The 22,502-nt window shown below is 43.5% G+C and overlaps 1 protein-coding gene across 1 annotated transcript in view; it reads left to right on the forward strand.

Moving 5' to 3' along the window:
• GTPBP1 (GTP binding protein 1) overlaps positions 1-22,502 on the forward strand; it is a 1,054,512-nt gene that overhangs the window by 111,724 nt on the left and 920,286 nt on the right. Inside the window, exon 2 of the mRNA XM_044074296.1 lies at positions 5,487-5,598. Within this exon, the coding sequence (XP_043930231.1) occupies positions 5,487-5,598 (112 nt within the window). The remainder of the gene's footprint in view (positions 1-5,486; positions 5,599-22,502) is intronic.

A 22,502-nucleotide genomic window follows, 5' to 3' on the forward strand; every position in this document is an offset into this window, starting at 1 on the left:
TTTTTTGGTGATCCCAAAATTCAAGATGCTAACTTTTCACCAGTTGCTTCCTATGTTAGGCAAGCATGCCTGGTTGGCAACACTGGATTTAAAGGAAGCCTACCTGCACATCCCAATCAGGGAATCTTGCAGAATATACCTACGCTTCAAAGCGGGTTACTTGAGCGATCAGTTCTTGCACTGCCTTTAGGCTTATCTACTGCGCCCAGAGTATTCACTAAGTGCCTAGCTCCAATCATTGCATTTTGCAGGCAAATAAATATTCAAATATACCCATACCTGGATGATTGTCTAATTCAGGCAGAAAGCCAGGACATACTTTTGAATCCTCTGGCGTTTGTACGAAAGGTGCTAACTTTTCTGGGGTACACCATAAATGAAAATAAATCGCATCTTGTACCCTGCCAATGAATTGTATTCCTGGGAGCAAGTTTGAACACAACTTCCCAGATGGCTTTCCTCATGCCAGCGAAACAAGTTCATTTGACAGCATAGTTCAAACTAATGGGCACAAAGACCCTGCTATCTGCAAGACAAAATAGTGCAAGCCTTGGTGTTCATGGCCTCCTGCATTCTCCCAATTCCATATGCAAGACTGCATATGAGTAAACTATAATGGTACCTAATAGGCCTATGGTATCAACATTCTCAGGATCTAGAAGCTATGATTCCTATCATACCTTGCCTACAGTTAGTTTCTTTGGTGGGCAGAGGCCTGCCACCAAAAGAAGGGACTGCCATTCACTCTACCTCCTGCCGCCCAAACCCTAACAGACGCATCAGACTATTCATGGGGGGGGCTCACTTGGCAGGGAAGTGCATTTAGGGCAAATTGAACCGAAGTCAAATGGACCTGCTTATCAAGCAAAACAAAAGTTAGCTGTACAGAATTCTCTGACTGCCTTCAAGGACCACATTCTTCCAGGACAATTAATGGTAAAGACTGATAACACCACTGTTATGTGGTACATAAATAAGCAGGGGGGAACCCACTCATATCCTCTCTACAGACTAGCCATGGCTCTGTGGAATACAGCCTTGAGCTACCAAGTGCACCTACAGGCTCAATTCCTGCCAGGAAAGCTAAATACACTGGCAGACAAACTAAGCAGAAATCTCATGGACCCATACGAGTGGAAACTGGAACCAAAGATATTCATGTTGATGAACAAATGGGGTAACCCAAAGATGGACCTGTTTGCCTCCTCCCAGAACCTACCAATTGGACATATTCTGCACAAGCTTGGAAAGTGGATGCCTTGTCCTTCACCTGGATCAGTTTATGCCTTTCCTCCTCTGCCTCTCATCTCCAAGGTACTACTAAAGATCAAACGGGACAAACCAAGGACGATACTGATTGCACCAGACTGGCCACTCCAACACTGGTACCCCTCTTGTGCAGTGTCACTGCTGGCAGCATGGCACCTGCCTCAAACTCCTACTCTGCTGCCCCAGCAGGAGGGCCAGATTCTGCACACACTGCTTAAAACCCTAAACCTGTTAGCCTGGCTAATTACCTGATCTCTCCGTTACCATCCCTCAGTAAGCAAGTGTTGGATGTCCTCCTGGAGGCAAGGAGGCCTAGTACTAGAAAATCTTATGCTGAAAAATGGAAAAGATTCTGTTCCTGGAACCAAACGTGGGGGATGGGCACAGCAGCGCCCAATTTACCTCATATTCTTCAATACTTAAACTGAGATGCTTCACAAGGGCCTTTCCTTTTCCTCCAAAATTCATGCCTGAGCCATTTCAGCTCATTGCAACACAGAACAAACCCCTCTTCTCTCATCTACTGCTCAAGCAGTTTCTCAGAGGGGCCAAGAACTACACCCAGGAGATACCAAACTCCTGCCTGGGACCTTAACTTTGTATTGGAAAAATTCACTCTAGCTCCTTTTGAGCCAGCTGCAAGTGCAGAGTTGAAATTCTTTTCTTGGAAAACAGCCTTCCTTTTAGCCATCACTTCAACAAGAAGAGTGTCTGAATTACAGGCCCTTATGGCAGTGGAGCCTTTCATCCTCTTTCATGTGGACAGGGTGTCCCTCAGGACCAATCCCTCCTTCATACCCAAGGTAATATCCAGTGTGGCTCTTAATCAGTCCATTCATTTGCCAACCTTCTTTTCTAATCCACAGAACAAAGGGGAACGTATACAGCACTTCTTAGATGTGCACGGACAACTTAGATTTTACTTGGACAGGATTAAACCCCTCAGGAAATCTGAACAGCTGCTGGTGGCATTTGCTGCAGGGGCAGAGGGGAAGGCTCTTTCAAAGCAACCATTTCTAAATAGGTCACTGCATTCATTTCTGCTATAAGCACCATGGAAAACCTACCACATTCAACCAGAGCTGCATCTACCTCTACAGCCTTCCTCAGCGGTGTCCCTTCCAGGGACATCCTAGAAGCTGCTACCTGGAGTTCTGTACATACTTTCACCAAGCATTACCATTTGCCAAGTTTCTCTAAATCCAGAGCTGGCTTTGTCACTGCAGTCTTGCAGGGCCTTATAGCTGGTCCTAATGCTATCTAATTTCCTCCTCCCATCCTTAGCTTTGGGAATCTACCCAAATGTGATGACTGCAACAATGAAACACGAAAAACATAGTACAGTTGTGTACACTTACCATAAATGAGGATGTTTGAATGTATTCACTGTTGCAGTCCTGGTTACCCTCCTTCCAGCCCCCTGACTTCCTTTGGCTATACCTTTTCCTTTCTACTATGCTTAAAGCTTTTTGGTGTGTGTGTGTGTGTGTGTGTGTGTGTGTGTGTGTGTGTGTGTGTGTGTGTGTGTGTGTGTGTGTGTGTGTGTGTGTGTGTGTGTGTGTGTGTGTGTGTGTGTGTGTGTGTGTGTGTGTGTGTGTGTGTATATATATATATATATATATATATCTCTCTCTCTCTCTCTCTAGCTAGATATATATCTATATCTAGATATACATCTATATCTAGATATATATCTATAAATTGCTTCCCATTAGGGGGGCACCTGACATCTGGGAAAAGAAAAACTGATGTAATGGCGTCTGCTGTATGCTTTATACCCCTGACTACCTGACGTCATGGAAGATGAAACTGCAACTGACGCAGGACCCAAGACCCAAATGTGATGACTGCAACAGTGAATACACTCCAACATCTACATTTATGTTAAGTGTACACAACTGTACTTTCAAATTACTGCTGCTTTTCCTTCTTTCTTCATGCCTACAGGGTGACCTTGGCACTAAAGGACACTTGTCCACATTCCCATACTTGGAGGTGTTTCTTCTGTCCTGAAGCAGTTCACTTTCTTGTCCTTTTGGCTTGTTTACTGCCGTGTCATGTGACTCCAGTAATCCTTTTTTTTTTTCTGTCATATATTGGAGATATTGTCAAGTTGCTCTAGATCCCCTACCAGTGAGTTCAGTCCTAGGATACATGGTGTCATTAGCAGACAGGAGTTCCGCTGTGGCGACCCATAACCGAAAGACAACAACTAAAATTTAGGACCCCATTATGGCAGCAGTTTTGATACCTTAACTCAAGAGCCAGGTAATGCCTGTAGATGCTTCTGCAGTTGCATCCTACTGACACCTAGAAATCAAACTAGAAATCAAATATTGTTTGTTCATGTTTGCATTAATTTTAAAACCATTCTACCTACAGAGTATTAAAATGTTTTGTCTTCAAGATTATACAATAGCAAACTGACGTTTGACCTCTCTAGTGCAGATGGATATTAATTGCTGTTCACTTAATTTATACTGTCAAATATTCTTTTCTGCACTATTGCAGTTCTGGTAATCACCTCCCCTCTGTCTGGAATATATGGGTTGGGGAGGGGTACCTAGTCTGTTTTCTATGATGTATAATATACATCTGCATACTTTCTTTAACACCTGACCAGGCACCTTCCTCTTTGAGGTTCAGCAGCAGCCTGAAGAGGCAGTGTTTTGTGGTTGGGCTCTCCTGCTTGGCATGGGTCATCCATGGGTGGATTATGATGTGGCTCCAGGGAGCAAATCTGAACTTACTGGGACAGGAAAGATTTGAAGGCTGATGCCTCCTTAAACTTCTGATGTCAGTGTGGGAGGGAATATACAAGGTTCTGAAGTCAGGCCCACCATTGGGCTTCTGCAGCTGTCAAGAGTCAGTAGTACAACAGTGCGTATGCTGTAATGTGTACGATTATAGCAGTTGATCTAGGGAGCATCTCTAGCCTTCTACAGGAGAGTCAGTAGGTTTTATGTTGGAAGTTGACATTTCCCCATTTGAGCTTGCTGCTGTGCTGACTTTTAAGTTTTATCTTTGAAAAATCTGTCTGAGCAGCTGTTAATTTCATCTAAAGAATCTCTGAGCTTTAAGCAGTCTCTAGTGACACCCTTTCCGTATAGGAAGCCAAGTAAGGCTAAAGAACAACACATCTCCCAGAATGTAATCCAAGCCAGTCTTCCACTTTCTAATTCTTTATGTGGACATCTGTAGAGGACTTGGTTCACTCCATAAAAATCTAAGTTTATTCTAGACATGGCAAATGAGACTAGGGGTAAGTTTGGTAAGAATTGCCATGGTTATCTTTTTCCAGTTTTGGCAGCTTTCACGACCTTATTATTGAATGCCACAGTAAACTGTACTAAGATTGCTATTCTTGTAACACCTTCAGTAGGAGGATATATGTTGCATGTAGTTCTTAGGTGGTCTTCTGTTATCAGATGTATGAATATGACCACCTGAAAATGTTGAGAATGGTCTCTCAGCTAATATTTTCTTACTTTCCTCTCTCCATCCGTTTCTTTTGCTCAGCCATAACATTCACCACAAAACTAAAGGGAGAATGCATGATGGGAAGGGGCGAGAAGTGGAAACAGAGTAAAGTATGTTTGAGCAGTCCTAATAAATGTGCATGTCATAATGGTCACCAAAGTTAAACTTCAATACAGATTAGTATTGTAATCACACAACTTTCATTTCCTTATCAAGGTAGCTGGACTCACTACTGACAGCACAGAGGATCAAAGAGTAGCCTCAGCTTCTTGGACTTGAGAGATTTGTTTGTGGTTTGGCCATGCAGCTTATGTTCCCTTGGGCACCACCTAGTGAAGGAGGACCAGGTATGGCCCACTAGCAGGAGGCTTCTGGGGAAGACTAGAGCACATTAGAGGGGTTATATCTCTCAGCCTACCTATAACTGCCTGGCAGTACTATAGGATTTGCTGGAGATCACTGCTATGGGAATAAGGAGGTGTGGTGTATTTTGGCTTCCTACAAGTGCATCTTGTAATGGCTTAGAAAATTGAAAAATGGTTCTATGTAAATATATGAATGCGTTAAGATTTGTATACATGATGATAAAATGCATTTGATACAGATTTTGCTGTTTTTCTGTAACTTAACCAAAAGGACGCTTAAACTGTGTACTGCAGTACATTTCACTTTGTCAAAGCGAAACAAGACTTGACCATATGGCTGTGGCTTTAACTTCCATTTCATTCTTTTTGCAGCTGGTTTTGGTAAGCCCCAGTGCTGAACAGTATGACTGTTTACTCGGACAGCTTCAAGAGCGGATGGTTGAAGGTTGTGGAGAAACCATATACATCATTGGTCAGGGTTCAGGTAAGGTCTTTCCTTATCTGTGGGTTAATGGGTGGATCTTTATGCAGTTTTGTGTAAGCAGATATTGGAGAATCATATGGCTTCAGATAATGTTGCAACTTAGTAATGACACTATCCATAGCAGGCCGACTTTGACAGATGCTTTTTGTAACTGTTCTGGAAGTGAATGGCATTAACAGTGAAATTTAATGGCTGGAACTGTCAAGTGGCTTGTTTTTCTCATCTACTGGCATTGGTGGTTGAGCTGTTGCTTCAGTACAGATCTTTTGTTATAGTGTTTGCAATACAACAAGGCTAGGATGTGCTGAAATGCAGCTGGTATTCAAACTGCCAAATTACACTTAAGTTTCAGCACTTTTTGTTTTTTTGTTTTTTGTCTTTTGTCTTCCCTTTTTCCCTGAGTTGCATTGATCTGTATGGTGATTGCCAAGTAGTGTGTTTGGGGGAGGGGGCTTTGCCTCTTCCCTCTTCCTTTCTGCCAAGACCTCAGAAAATTTACTTCAGCTTTTCAGTTTTGCCATATTTGTTGCAGCCATTGTTGATCATTGTAGCGATCATAAGGCTCATGGATTACCTTCTGGCAGACATAGCTTCATCTTGTCCAACTTTGTAAACTTTTGGTAATGTTATTGATATTTACTTGATCACCCCTCCCCCGGTATGTCAGTGGGATCTATAGGATAGAGAGCAGACAGTGCCTTTCTTTAAGCTCTTTCTTGTTTGCACACTTTTTGGGAAAAATCCACCTAGGGTACAAAACCTGAAGGTGCCTTACTTAAACGCACAGCTTCTGGCCTTAGGCCAAATGATGCTCACCTATTCTTTCACAAGTGGACTTTGATTTAGTGGCTGTGGTATATGAGCACTGGCGTACTCCAGTGTTCTTTGTTGGAAAACACAAGGCCTTTGTGACCCTGTTAGTCCTGTGAGGACCAGAGTGTGCTGCTTCACTGGTATTCAGATTTGAAGGTCTTTGCTCCAGTATGTGTGTGTGTGTGTGTTTCATAATCTGTTGCCCCTTTTTGACGCCGATTGTGGGATTGTTGCCGCAGAATCGTAGGCATTCATACATACCTGCCTTATAGCTGGGTGCTCGTTCCTAAGCATCCACAGAAGGCAAGCCCAAGGCCCACAGTGTTGGGAAATGACCCGCTTCTGTGATTATATCTCCACCTTTTATGTGCAGGAGTCTTTTGCTTCAGGTCAAAAAACATGATTTTGGTGTTTCAGAAAAAATTGATGTGACCAAGCCTTTGACCAGATACAAAGGCATAACCTTGTTGACTTATCTCCCCTGACACCTATGTCAGCCATTTTACTGTTTGCAGGAGTTTGGGTGAAACCATTGGTATAACTCTCTGCTTAAGGTATAACTCTCCGTGCTTAAAGGAAAAGACTTCCCCTGAACAGTCATCCTCTGACGTAAAGTATCCAGACAACTTTTGCCTTCCTTGAAATGCAGCACTGATAAACTTTGGCTGCTTCCCCTCCAGATTTCTCCTTTTGGAGAGTAATTGATTTTGACATGGTAGCATTTTAAATGGAGAACAGTAGAATAGCTATATACCTTAAATGTGAACCTAGAATTGCTGTGCATTGAAGCCCAAACTTGCATTCTTGGACAGCTGCAAAAAGTGTTTTTCTGAAACTGGCTTCAGTCACTCACTGCCAGAAAACTCCATATATTTTTAGATGGTAAAAAGTCATTCAAATACAAATGCTTTTACAAAAAACTTGCAGTTCTTTAATTAGATGTTGCTAGATGGTCAAAAATGATGCACTCAATAACAGGGTTGAGGGGGAAAATTTGTATGTCATCCACCTTGGGAATAAAGGCCAAAAATTGTCAAACTCCTATGTTCCATTACAAAGAGAATGCTGTACAATATATAGAGGGTATTATGAAAATGTTCTGAAGCACAGCCTCCCTAGTCTCTCAAAGGGCAGTAAGCCAGGAGGCATGTAGTTACTGTCGATGTGAGCACCAGGGTCATTCTCTGACATAGGGCTTGCACGTAGTTTTTAATGTAGCCTTTGCCAGTTTGTGTTAAAAGGCACTTGACATATCTTTGAATAAGTACCTTTTGTTTAGCCCTTCCCATCAGGAAGCAATTATAAGACTTGAGCTGTTTCAGTGAATGGTTTTGCTTTGTCTGTTTTGCCCAAAGGCCAACAAGCTGTCTTGGTATATATAGACAGTGGTGCTTTCACAGTTACCCAAGGCCATTTCAATAAAAAGATGGTCATCTTATCCAGGGACTTCCCTGTCTGAAGATTCCCTGGAGGCTGTGTGGGGAGCAGGAAGCGCATTCATTCACCCACTGACTTGGATGACAAGTATACGGATTCCCTATTGACTGCCAGTTATGGAAGTTGAGGGGAAGGAATTTGTCAGAGGAGGTTTGTGCATTGTCAGTTGTACTCCGCACTTGATGCCACAGAAAGCCTTTAGGTGGTCTTAGTAGATATCATGACGGAAATCACTGTTGCAGTATTTCTGACATGGGTCGTCATTGCTGATGTCAGTCCAGTGTACCAGAGCTTTATCTTCTTGCAGTTGTATGTCTGCATGACCTCTGGTTTTATGTGATGTATAGACTGATGAGCATGGATCCTCAGACTATCTCACTGCCAGCCCGAATGCAGGTTGTGCATTTGTCAGACTGATCTCTGGTACCTTTGTTTGGATTTGTTTATTCAGGTAGGTACCCCATTGGGGCACCTTCCTTTTAATGTATGCTATTTTGTTGAAAGTTGTTAGATTTCAACTAGGAAGGGGGGAGTATGTTTGTTTGAGTGCAGTAGGCAGTTTCTGTGCAAGGACTTTCATAACTAGTATCTTTGTGCCTAGTCTCAGAAAACTGAGCATGATTTTTGATAGTAGTTTGTTCCCAGAACCCTTAACAGTTTGTCAAGGCTGTCTACTCTCAAAACCTTTTTAGAGACCCAGTGTATTTAACGCTTGGCCCACTCCAAGATTTCAAACTCCACATTCTCTGATATCCTTTTCTCCAAAGGAAAAACCTGAAGAGGTCTTGAAAGGAGCTGCAATTTATTTCGGACTCTGATGTGCCTGCTGAAGTCCCAGAACCTGAGTTATGTCAGGGTACATCTCGGCTGCTCACTACAGAGACCTCCATCAGAGGCCACTGTAGCTCCTGAGGTCTCTGACTGATATGTCTGAATCGCATCATCTCATTTGAGGGACCTCACAGCGTCCCACAAATTTTAGTTGGGTATGACATCCCCAGGCTCTAACGGAAGTTAGATGGGGCTCCAAATCTACTTGTCTCATCCAGGCAGATGTCCTGCCTTTTCATTTAAAAAAAATTAGGCATGTTGCCTGTCCCTCGGCATCTTGGGAAAAGGGGTGGACAGACTTCTCACAGGGGTTGTTCAAAGCTATTCTGTCTTTGAAACCTCCCTCCTTTTAGGTCTCTGCAACCACAGTCTTACTCCTCAAAGAATGATTGTGGTTTAATCTCCTGAAGAACAGGACTACAACTTTTTCATTCTGTGGACTTCTCCCCTCAGCTGCATTCTCCATGACAAATCTCTTGCTTTAGAGGATTTCTGCTCACTGGATTCCCTAATTAAAGAAGCTTTTTGAGGAGACTACACAGAACATGATGAAACGCTTTGAATAGCAATCCATGCTGATGTCTGATGCTCAGAGGTAGTGCAGCCTTTTAGAGATGGGCACCCCTGACCATTCTCCAGTCCCTCTCCTTTAGGCTTTCCAGGATGCCTTGTAGTCAACCTCTTCTGTATCGGATTCACAACTACCAGCTCCTAAAAGACCAGACAGGTTTTAAAGGTGCCTGATGAGCTTAAAATATTCCTTAGAGTCCAGCGATCCCTCTGTAGTATCTCTTTAGATAAGCTCTTTAACCTCCTGCCCAGTGCTAATGCCCTACCTATAGATAAAGATAGGGCTATGGATAGATGAAGAAAGGTTTAAGCCTCTACTACTAGACCTAAATAATAAAGTATTATTTGTCCTGCATTCTTTAAACAAAGTTAATGCTGGATCCTTGCACAGCAGAGTGTAATCATCGAATTCAAACCTTACTGTCCCAGGCTACTCAGACACTGCATTAGGTGCAGTTGTGATGCTGTGGATATTTCAGGCAGCTGCCACTGGATCTGTTCAGATGTGTGGCTTTGCAGCTAGCCTGTCACTGATTTCAAATCGAATATTTTTGGGATTCCCTTGGAGAAAGATGTTTGCTCCTCAGGCTGCCAGCCTTTTCAAAACTCTCCCAAGATCAAGGTAAGACCATGGAAGACTGCAGACCTTCTAATTTCCTCCATTCCTAGATACCATTGGAACTACCCATCTAAAGCTACATTCTTCAGTAGAAGGTATCCTAGGACAGCTCAAACTAAGAACCTCCCTCCCCCACCAAGGAAAAATTACTCTGGAGGGGGGGCATGGAGAATCTCCAGAGGGGAGGCCTCTCTTTGGAAGCAAAAATCTGTGACTACCTTTTGCAGCACCCTTCCCCCTGCCCATACCCTTCTTACTCTTTCCCTGGCCAGGTGGGAAGCTATTACCACAGACAAGAGGATAGTGTGCATCAAAAATGATTGTCTTTGGGAAAGTATTCCCCTTCTGAAAGGCATGCCGCAAACTCTTCAAAACCAAATCTCTCTTCTGGTCCCCATTATCCAAGACCTTTTGAATCGCAGCACCATCGAGCAAGTCCCAAAGACCTTCATAGATGAAGGTTTTTACTCCCAGATTTATTTTTCTAGCCCTAATGATAGAAGGGCAGTGGATGACTGTCCTAGACCTGTCTTTCTTAAATACTTACTTGAAGGTATTTTTCAAAATGCTGTCTTCACACACTTCTGAAAAGCTGTTCAAAGCTGTTACTCTTACTACCTAAAATGTTCAACAATAAAAAACCCTCAGTCTCCATACAGTCCTTTTAATAACATTCCCATTCAGGTAGAATCCAGTACTAAGCTCTTGGGCGTAACCATCGACTATCGGCTTAAATTGTACTTGCATGTTAATAACTGTATCAAAAAGACTCATTCAAAACTAGGGCTCCTTTACCATAACAAGAAATTCCTTACCTTTTGAAGCAAAGATTACTCCCTACCTTCTACCCAGTCCTAATGTACAGTTCTCATATTCTCACAAATCTTAACTCGGCACTCCTGACCAAACTCAAATCTATTTAAAACAAGGTAGCTAGATTTGCTGCCCAACAGACCTACAAATCCCATCACTGTCTCTCTGTAAAACACCTAAACTGGCTTGAATTACCATACCAGCTTCTTTCTCTGCTCCAGATCATCCATTCTGTCCTATACCAGCCTTCCTACTGCCCAGCACTATTCCCCTCTCAACTCCCATTTTTCTCCCTCCAGACCTCTCTGAAACTCTAAACAAGACCTACTGCAAATCTACAACCTGTCTAAATTTGGACGCAACATCTACAGCTATCACCCCACTATTGCTTGGAATAGGCTCCCACTAGAAATCAGGACCCTTGCACATCCTAAACCATTTAAGACTGCCACCAAAGAGCACTTTAAAAAGGTCACTGGTCCTGCCACTGCACACTCCCTCCTTAAACATCCCCCTACTTCTCGTACCTTAGTCTACTTTCTGCCATTAACTCACTCTTCTCACTAGCTCTCTAATCTTCCTTGACTACTCTTTCTACTGTAAAATCTATTAAGCATATTGCCTCAGAGAAACATTCTATTGTAATTGTCTTGCCTTCATGCAACTACATCATGATAAAACTTGTTTTTTTGTAACCACTTACCCCAAAAACTATAGTCACTTTAATGACTTATTTCTTTTTATACATCTTGAAATAGTTATGCTATATTCCTGATTATTGACACTGTATAACATTGTATTGCTACTTAATGCCTTGTAATAATGCTGTAACATTGCTGTTGAATGCTAATTTATAATGAAAATTGTATAATATGTTGGAGCTTTTCTCCCCGGGGCTCTGCTGAAAAGGGGCTCTTCTGCTCAGTCGGACAGTCCTGGTCAACAAATGTTAAATTAAAATAATAATTCTGCCTTTCTTCCTCCCCTTTGCTTTTAGTGTTACAAGGATGCAGACTTGTTTTTTGCAGGAGATTCCTCAGGTTTTCCTCTGGCTACTCTCATTTTTTCAATCTACTTTTCAGACTTTTTGGTCTTTCTACAGCTGCAACAGTATTCAGTGTCAAGATCCACTAGTAACTTTGTCACAATCTGAGTTCAAATTTTCCCCTACCTGGGCAACCAGCTGATCCAGGCTGTCTCCAGAAATTCATCAGCATTTGCACTTAATACTCCAACTTCTGACTGGTCTGCGTTTAGCTATAAACTGCAAAAAATCCCACATGGTTCCCTACACATGATCCGTTTTCCTGGGCTGCAGACTAGGCACAGAAAATGCATGCCTTCCTCCCACAGGAGGAAGTTCAGTCTGACCATTTTTTTTCCCAATCTTCACAACCCATGCTCAGCAAGAGTGATGCCAAGAACTTTGGGATTCATAGTAGCCACCATCTCTATGCCCCCTAACCAGACTTCACTTGAGAACTTTGATGGTACCTGAAATCTTTGTGGTCCCAGCACTGCCACCCCTTGGACACCCTGATTTCTTTCTCCCTTCTTTCAAAAAGAAGCTGCTTTCGTGGAAGCGACAAGCCATCTTCAAAGGAGGGCTGCCATTCACACCACCACTATCTTTTCCAATAGTTTCACACAGACACCTCTGACAAGGTATGGTGGACATGGACTGTATTACTGAAGAGTGCAGGGGAAATGGCAGCCTATGTTTTCTGAAAGAACATAATCTGTCTGAAGGAAGTGAGGGCTGTTCTGCAAGTTTTTCAGACGTGCCCACCTCTGGAAACTTGAGCCACTAGTGTACATAGGCAGCCCACAGTTATGTGGTACATAAACAGTGGGGCACTAGTCTTACCAATTGTGCAAGTTAGCACAGGATGCATGGAACTTGACAACCCAGATAGACTTCACTCTGTCACATGTCCCTTCTCAGGGTAGTATGCTAGCAAACTCCCATTCATGGGATCCTCTAAGGAGCAACTTAGGATGTTAAACCGGGAGGCTTTCCAGATCAATTTTCAGTGGAGCATCCCTCCGATCTTTCTGCCTCACTAGGCCATTTGCTCCCCCAGTTCTGCATAAGGACCCCTGTCGCAGCTTGGCAGGCAGATACCTTTTATTTCCAGTGGATGGAGAAGTTCTTGTATACTACTAACTTTTGTGCCTTAAGTTTTGGAAGAAGCAACACCGAAGGAACCCAGGCTCCTCTTACTGGCACCTTGTTGGCCGAGGCAGCAGTTGTTTCCACTGCAATTTCACCCGATACAGGAAAATTACATGGAATACTTCTTGAACTAGACATAATTCAGAAAAGGCTACTGCTGCTCCACCCAAATCTTCCATATCTGAACTTGACCCTAGGTTATAGGATTTTTAATTACTCAATTTTCAAAATTTGGCTCTAGGGGATTCAGTTATGTTGACTAATGTCCAAAGTGGGCATGAGTAGTTACCAATGATGAGTAGTTTGAGAACACTGCCTACTCTGACCTATGCCAGGGACCCATGCTAACAGTGCGAAGGGGTATATGTGCCCTATTGGCCAGTGTGTGCCTGCCATGAAGCCCAGGAGCCCTGGGTCGGTAAGCTCCTGGCTGGTGTCCAGTTGCATATCTAGGGATACCTGGGTTATCTCTAAGCAAAGACTGGATATAAAACCAGTGAAATCTACCAAGCATGAGCTAAGAATTGCTGCATTCACTGTAGTTTCACCGACTGGGCACAGCTTGTAAGTGGATGATATGCTAGTAAAGAGGAGACTGGACATCCTATGTATCCAGGAGAGATGATGGGAGGGTAGTGCAGCTAAGTCACTTGGATTGTGTACTACTCATGAGGACAGACTAGAAATGGTGTGGGAATTGTGGAGAAGTTTCAGAAGACTAAGGGATGTCATCAGAATTGAGACTTATGGCAGTCTAGTGTAAAGATAAGACACTATTCATAATCCTTGGCATATGACCCAAAACAGGGCTGATAGTGAGGAAAAGAGTACATTCAGACTGAAGTTGCAGTACCTACTAAGTAAAGCAGGACAACATTAAACTGGATAATGTGTGAAATGAATGCACGTATTGGGACAGACTGAACAAGATACGAGGGCTGCCTGGGTCCACATGGGGGAGTTGCAGGAATTAAAGTTGGAGCGGCCATTTTGGACTATTGTCTGACAAATGGCTTGATGGTGCCCAACACATAGCTGAGCAAGGGAGACCATCACAAGATCACATACAGTGTGTCCGACATGCCACTTGGGCAGATGTCTAGAAAAAAAGGGGGGGGCAATGGGGTAGAATCAGTGACTGCAAAGTCACCCCCAGTGAAACGGTCAGCCGACTGCATAACCCCACTGGTTGCCCCAGTCGGCTGCAAGTAATGATCAGAGAAGGCCCCAAGGTTAGCAGAGACTAGGCTGAAGATTTGGACATTCTCTAGAGAGCACAGAAGTTCTAGGTATTACTCTGGGCACTAGCACTTCAGGAATAGCAGGAAATGGGTGTAGTTGTAGAATGGCATTCCCTCAAAAACAGCATGCTTGAGGCCTGTAGAACAGATGTGGCTGAACCAGGTATGGAAGCAAGTTACATATGGAAAGCTAGTGGTGGAATGCAGAAGTACAGGAAGTCAAAAGGAGGAGGGGGCAGAAAAAAGTGAGAGATGGAAAAGATGGACCAGGCTAGGAAGGAATACTAGTTGGCTAAGAGAGTAGTTGCAATAGCAAAGAACGAAGCATCAGAAGCACTCTACCAGCTTCTGGAAAGTGACTCAGTAAATGGTGCACACACACAAGTTGTAAGACAAAGATTAAAAAAGTCTGACACCCTTCATAAGTATACCAGCAACAATCTGCTCAACAGTCCTCAGGATATCGGAGGCTGAATGATGGGTACTCCAGCTTCTGAATGAAGAAAACCCCTCAAGCTGTACTGCCCCATACAGCCTGTGATGAAAGAGTAACTCACCCTAGAAGAACAGCACTGAGGAAGATTGTCAGGGAAAGTAGCAGCCTCAAATGAGGTCACAGTTATGATAAAGATGTTTGGTACGATGGGGAGAAATGGCTCCTGAGGGTACTCTTAGCATTATGGAAAGAGAGGTGTACCCAGACGAACTGAGAAACTAGCTAATGCCAGTGTACACGAAAGTACAGTTGTGTAATATCTTACCATAACAGTAGTCCTCTTCACTGTTGCAGTATCTTTTACCCAAGGATAACCCAACATCTGGCCAGTACACCAAAGCCTTTAGTTCTTACAGGTGTCGTGTATCCCACATTATGCTCCCTGCAGAAGACGTAGGGCATAAAGGTGACGTACAGGCGCTGACCATCAAAACTGAAAAAGCTCTGGAGGAATGGAATGCCCTTTGGGACAAGTAGAGCAGGTGCATCTAGAAGAATAAAAAGGACTAAACCTTTTGGCCAGGAAGATAAGTACTACAGGGCAAGAGCTAAAACAGAGGGGATAGGAGGGAGTGAGCGATTTACTGCAAAAGTGAAGGACATCTAATCCTTGTGGTAATACTTCTACACAACTGTACTAAATCGTTCCATATCCTGTTGCAGCATTCTTTACATAAGGGAAGAGTACAAGAGCAAGCCTGAGAGGAGGAGGGCACAGACGAACCCTGTACAAACCCATGCAGGATAGCCTTGGCAAAGCCTGCCCTGGAAAAATGCATCCAGCTTGTAATGCTTGGTGAAAGTATAAATTAAGGACCAAGTAGCAGCCTCAAAGATGGAATTGGTATCCAGACCCTTGAAAAAAATCAGAGGAGGCAACTGCCCTAGTAGGATGTGCTTTCACTGGCGCAGAAAGATGCTTTCCATGAAATGAATAACTAAAAGAAATGGTCTTAAATCCAGAAGGAGATGGTTTGCTTAGAAACCACCAAACCCAAGTCCTGGAATGAAAAACAAAAAGCTATTCAGATTTGCAAAACTTCTGTTGTATCCAGATAACGAGGTGACTTCACAAATCCAAGTTGTGAAGAGAACCTTCTCGCTGGCAGACTGTGGAAAAGGAAAAAAGGAAGGAAGATGAATAGCCTGATTTAAGGGAACTCCTTGACCACCTTTGGCATAAAAGGATTAATATAAAAGGAACAAGTCAACTGTCAGAAAAATCAGGATACTCTTTATTGCAACAAGCAAAGCTTTCTCTTAAATAACCTTCTTCACTGCTAGATATAGATCGGAAACTGTTCTCACTTTTTGTACCAGCGTGTATATTGGATATAAAAGGATTAATCCAAAGACACCTTGTCTCTGTGGAAAACTAAGGAGGAATAGCCATGAGAGCTTTAAGTTTAGAAGTCTTTCTCATGGCTGAAGTGAGTGCTGAAAGAATAGTCTTTCATGTACAGTGTTGTAAGGAAGCTGAAGAAGCAGGCTCAAAAGGAGCAGGAGTCAATTTTTCAAGTACAAATTTGAGATCCCTGGAAGGGAGGAATAGGCTTCCTGGGAGGCCTGATATGAAGGATGGCTTTAAGGAATTGCTTTATCTCAAATCTAGAGCCCAGAGGAGTCGTCTAAGGGCAAACTACTAGAAATTGCTGACAGGTGAGCTTTTAACTGGAGAATACACCAACCCAGCATGGAGGAAGTCCCCCAACTGAGAGAGCCAGAGAAACCTCCACAGATAGGGTGTCCAGTGGCAAAAGGCACCGGAAAGAAAAGTTTCTATTTGGACATGCACGATTTCCTGGCCTCCTTCCGAATCAGAAGTACATCCCCAGGGTTTTGATCCCTTGTGGGCACCTCCTTCTCTATTACCCACAGCGTCCATTGAAGAGTAGACTAGTGAAGATGGGTAAGAGATCCCTTGCCTTGTGAGAAGATCCGCCTGGTGAGGTAACCTGTGTGGTTTCCCCTGGCCAAGTGAGAAAGAAGGGGAGCCAATGCGGTCTTGGCCAAAAGGGAGCCACTAGCAAGATTTTGGGAGAGTCTTGCTTGGTCTTGTATAAGACTCATGGTAACAGAGGAAGGGAAGGAAAGGTGTAGAGAAACCTCTACATCCAAGGGAAAGGATGGACGTTCACTGTACAGGTTGGAGGACTTTTTGACTCGAACGGAATAGAGGTAGTTGTCTTTACACAGTGGAGGCAAAAAGCTCTACTTGAGAATACCCCTGTGATAGACAATGTCCAGGCACACACCTCAGAACTGCCATATTGCTGAAACACCTGATGTCCTTAAGGGGTCATTTGCAAGTATCCCATTATCCTGTTTTACAACTGGTTGGTTTAGAGGAATTGCACAGTGAGAACTCTAGCTTGGCTAGGTTTTTTTTTTTTTTTTTTTTAAGTAATCTGCTGTGTACTGTTTTTTTTTTACTCTTGTGTGTATATATGTTGATGACTGGTATGGGTTGAATGGTGCCCTGAGCCAAGAGAGTGAGGAACCTCTGGGAAATGAGAGTTGTTCCCGAAGAGGTTGAGGAATGCCTCAATAGGGAGGAAGGGACTCCCAAACCGTGAAATATCCCTTATCGATAATGGGCAGAATCCAAGTCTGAAGTGATACCTAAATTATTAGGAAGGGCTAGGGAAAAACTGGGGGACAAGGAACCTGGCTAAGGGAAGGAGGAAGCAAACTGTATTAGAACAAGGCTCGTCCTGGAAAGTTGGTTTCTGGGTGGCAGGAGTTTACGTAGGCTTAGGAGGCACACACCTAGAATCTTTCTTACCCTTGGGAGGGGGGTGAAATTGCCTATGAACAAAGGCAAATTTGGAGGGATAATTCCCTCTGAAATTTAAGGAATGAGAAACAAACAAATGTTTCAGCTTCTCCAAGACTTTGCCCTTGTCCTGGAGAGACTTAAAGCTCAGTAGCAGTAGTAGATCCAGAAAGTTTATTATCTAAAGGAGCATCCAAAAGTTTGGTCTTAATGTCATCAGGCAAAGTGCGACAGAGACGTCAACTGCATCATATTTGCATTTGAGTGTCGGGCAACCTGAGAATTGGAGGTCAGCAGGGAAAGGGCAAAAGCTTTCAAGAAGGTCAGAAACCACCTTGGAAACTCAAGAAAGCAAAGTCAAAATCATACATGGTCATAGGAGTCTGGTAGTTGATAGCCATAAAGGATAAAGTGGCACCAGTGTGATCTTACTTGCCCAGCCTTTCCATAGACCTACTAGCCTTGGGGGACTTGTCAGAGGAGACAGACTACAGAAAGTCAACATATGGGCATTTATAAAGATGTTTGCACTCCTCAGGCAGTTTATAGAATCTGGCTTAAGTAAAGGAAGTTGAGCATCTGGGGCTACAGACGCTATAGAGAAGGTATCCAGAAGGGCATCCAGAAAAGGAGGAACAACGTATGGTTTGGGAGACTCCATCTGTAGGAGCTTATATGTTTTTTTACATCTGAGACTTGAAAATAATCTCATTGAAAAAAATCCATCATATGGCCAATGGTATCCCGAAAGGGGAGTCTGGAATCTTTGCCCTCTGAACCGTAGTCCAAGGGAGAAGGGATTTAGGAAGAATAAGCCAGGAGTCCTCCCAGAGTCCAGAACATCCTCTCAAGAATCCATTTCCCTAGGCCTCTTGAGTGGAGTGGAAGACCAGGGAGTAGCAGGAAACTAAGACCCTTTGAGGGGGCTTCAAGGCCATCAAATCATTAAATAAATCCTGAGCAAGTTCCTGCCCTCCATGTTGGGGATCTGGGAAATGTGGTTTTTTTTTCCCTGTGGGATGTTCGTTCAAAATACCCTCAGAGGGTCAGACCCCTTGCCTGACTCTTTCTTTTTTTTTTTTTTTTTTTTTTTTAGGGATCTCCTCTGCCTGATGTTGAAGGGGAAGCTCAGCTGATTATATACAAAGGACCAAGGGGGATTACTCAGATCTTAGCAGAGAGATTTGAAAAGTTTCCTAGGATGTGAAAAGACTGATCCATGCTGGCCTCTAACATGGTGGCAGAGGAATCTGAAGCAACCAGACTGTCTTCTGGGCTTTCACCAGCCTTGGGAGAGCTGTCCAGGGGAGGCTTTACAGCAGCTGGATCAGACAAAACTTTTTTTGCCACCTTTTGCAGATGGCTGGCCCTTGAAAGTCCTGGAGAGGGTGGGTGGTAAACAAATACAAAGAGTAGTAGAAAGTAAGATAGGAGATGAGCAGTTTGGATCGGGATGCAACACAACTGGCACAATGTTTGCAGTGAGGCAGATGTTAGGAAGCAGCTTGAGATGAGGAAAGAGCCCAATTGGGCATTCCTAGACTTGGCAAAAGCATATAACAACGTCCCAAGCAGGCTGATTTGGGCAGTCTTGTGATGGTTTGAAGCCCCAGAAACATTGGTGGAACTGGTGCAGGCTATATATACAAAAATCCAGTGACTTGAATACAAACAGGGTATAGACTAATGGGGTTCCCAGCAGGAGTGGGTGTGCATAAGTTTTCAGCTCCGAGCCCACTGCTGTTCATACAAGTGATGAACATTAGAGAACAGGTCAATGGAAGTTGCCAAGTGCAAACCACGGCAAATGGGTTGAAATTGAGCACAGGTACATTTATTGTAATACCAACAAATAGGAGGGGGTGGAATTGGAAGAAGCTGAATTGAGAAAAAAGGGAAAGTAGTGGAACGGGTTACAGCTTCAGGTATCTGGGAGAGTGGTTTAAGAAAAGGAAGTCTGAATGAGGCAGTCAAAGCTAGAGTCGGAGGGGTTGCATCCAACTGGCACAGTGTGTCAGGGGTAGTGTATGAAAGAAGAATGCCAAAGAAGCTGACAAGTAAGGTGTACAAAACAGTGTGACCAGTACTGGATGGTCAGAAACCTGGGCGATAAAGACAGAGCAGTTGAAGTTGTAGGTCATGGAGATGAAGTGCCTGATATGAGTGGTAAGATGCACGTTGTGGGACAGACTAAGAATTGAGCATTTTTGAGTAGAAGTCAAAGTAGCTCAATTGCAAATAAGGTTTGGAGAGAACAGATTACGGTGTTTGGGCACATGTGCAGAAAAGATTTAAGACTATCCTGATGGTGAACATTTGGGGTATACTGGAAGAAGGCAAGTGGAGATGTCCAACAAAGAGATGGATGGATTCTGAGAAGACCTGTGACAGTCGGGCATAAGAACTCCTAGGTAGGACTGTGGCATTGAATTGAGAGATGGCCAGTTGACATGACACCCCAACCTCATGTAGAAACTGGAGGAAGACTAGAAAATCTTCCACAGCTAAATGGAAAAGCTTTTCCTATTGGTGCTGCAAACATAGGACCCACTCTTGTCACATGTTCCTATGCATTGGAGTGTCTGTGCAAACTACTTCAGGTTTAGCCTGTTCTATAAAAGCTCACTTGTCAGCTGTCAGTGTCTGCCTTCCTGTTAGTCCTCCACTTATGGCTAGGGCTGAGGTCAAGCTTCCCATCACTGGAGTCCTGCATCTTAACCCCCCCCCCCCCTTGCTGTCTTAATTTTGTGCTAGAAAAGCTTACACTGCATTGTTTTGAACTAGCATCTTCTGTTTATTTAAAATTCTGTACTTTGAAAACTATCCTTCTCTTGGCTCACACCTGTTCTATGAGAGCTTGAGATGCAAGCTGTCGTGGCCATCCCCCTTTTCTTATTTTTCACAAGGACAGGGTGACTGGGGACAATCTGTTCCTCATAGCTAAAGTAGTGAACAAGTCATGCCTCAATCAGGCTATTAACCTACCCACTTTCTTTCCAATTAACAACATGGTTTTGTTTGGACAGAGCTAAATTCTTCAGAAAGACTGATAATCTGTTTGTACCATTTGAGCCCTAAGCCGGGACAGCTGGTCTCCAGTCTATTGTAACTTGAATTTCTTAAGCTACCTTAGCTACTTGTACAATGGTAAAACCTTGCCTTCCTGCCCAAAAGCACATTCCATTAGGGCAGTGGCTCCTGGGGGGGGGGGGGGGGGGGCTTTTCACAAAGGAATAGACTGTCTATCTTGGTGGCTGCTGCTTAGTCCTTTGTACACATGCTTACTAAACACTACAGAAAACCATAAGAGTAGATGTCACATTTGATCACTGTTGCAGTATACCATCACCACTCCTCTGCTTCACTTCAGCTTTCCTGTTCTCCCTGTTTGCTTTAATCTCTGATCTGCTTAATGAGAACTCTTACTTTGAGCTGCACACATCCTAGCTGACCAGTATTCCTATCCAAGTAGTCTTCAGGCTACTGGTTTGAAGATAGTCTTAGGATCCATGCTCATATGTACATCTATACCCCAGTGCACACGAGCTGAGGTCATGTGTTGGACGTACAACTGTGGGAAAATAAAACTTTCATACCTCCAGCTGGATATTGGCATTGACCACTTGTTTGTTGGGAATACTGCAACAGTGATCAGGAGGACATCTGTTATGGTAAGTTCTTACAGTACACTGGTGGTGGTTATTTTTAAAGGTTGCTTCTTGAGTGAACTGAAATGTTATAACACTCTTTCCCCAGAAAAGCAGTCTATTTCCTGTGACTTGAGTTGCTGGTTAGACTCTTCAGACTGGAGAGACTGATTTTGTGGTACTACTAACTGGTCCTTCTGCACCCCAGAGAGTAGCAGTCTGTCGCACAGATAAGTAGTTCAGAATGGTGGGCCACTTAAGGAAGCATGTGTATGCAGCCTCTGCATATTTGTTTAGAAGACATTTAATTATCTGGTCTACAGAATAGATTTCCAGAGCGATTACGAAATGTACCACACAAACACATGTAGGATGGACTTTTCAAAACACCACTTTTTTACTCTGTATAACTGTGCTGCACACAATGATTAACTTTGTTTGCTGGCAGTGTTACAAAATGCAAGTATGCTGGGGTTCTGTTGTAACTGATTGCCAACACGTGATTGCTTTTCAACAGACTTTGCTTTAGCATCATATGCAGTCTTTTTCAATCACTCCTATCCCAGGAACCAACATTACTTTGGCATAATGTTAAGGCACATGTAGAAAACATGGAGAAAAAAGGTCTACAGCTGTTGGTGTTGAGGTTCAATAATTTCACTACCTCGTCATGATGCAGTGGGGCCTTTACCAGATGTTTCTGAACTTCCTAAACTTTTGGCTTGTTTCTCTCCTGGGTAGGAGCCACACGTTTGGCAAGGGTTCCTCTGCATTATGAAGAGGCCCTGCGGGATACCCTTGCCCACGTGTGGCCACTTGGACTTCTCAGTATTTCTCTTATTTCCCTTTGAGATTCATCAAGAAGGCCAAGCTTTGGAAGCCAAATTCCTTCTCGTAGCTCATTACTGGCCGTGATTGGTATCTGTGCTACTACCTTATCCTCAGGAGAGGCCCTTGAAGTCCTGATTTGAGGTCACTGTTGTGGTGTTTCAAACAAATGGATTGTCACTGCTGATGTCCAGCCAGCGTACTGAAGCTTTATCTTCCCTGGGTCATACATCTGTGTGATCTGTTAGCAAGTGTATGGTACAAAGGTGGGTGTATAAGCATAAATCATCGGACCCTCTTGCCACCATCCTGAACGCAGGTCCCATCCATCAAACTGATTTATTTGGTTGTTGGTACTGCAGCTTCTTTACAGTGTCCCATTGGGGAACCTTCCTCAGTGTTTTGCCATATCTGTATTGGATGCCTGTCTGGAGGGGTTAATGCAAATGCTGTAAGCAAATCCACTTTAAAGATCTCCATACTCTGTGCCTCTTCTGCCTAGGTGCGAAGCATGCTCCCTTTGCTAGTCGTTTTTACACAAGATTTTGTGATCCCGTCTGTCTTCACTAAAACCTTTCATATTATGTAGACCAGGCAGGTATGAATTACCCTTGCCCTGAGCAGCATCCTACCATCACCCAGAATGATACCACAGTA

The sequence above is a fragment of the Protopterus annectens genome, chromosome 1.part0 (assembly GCF_019279795.1).
Source record: "Protopterus annectens isolate FY-2018-M chromosome 1.part0, PAN1.0, whole genome shotgun sequence".
Taxonomy (NCBI): domain Eukaryota; kingdom Metazoa; phylum Chordata; order Ceratodontiformes; family Protopteridae; genus Protopterus; species Protopterus annectens.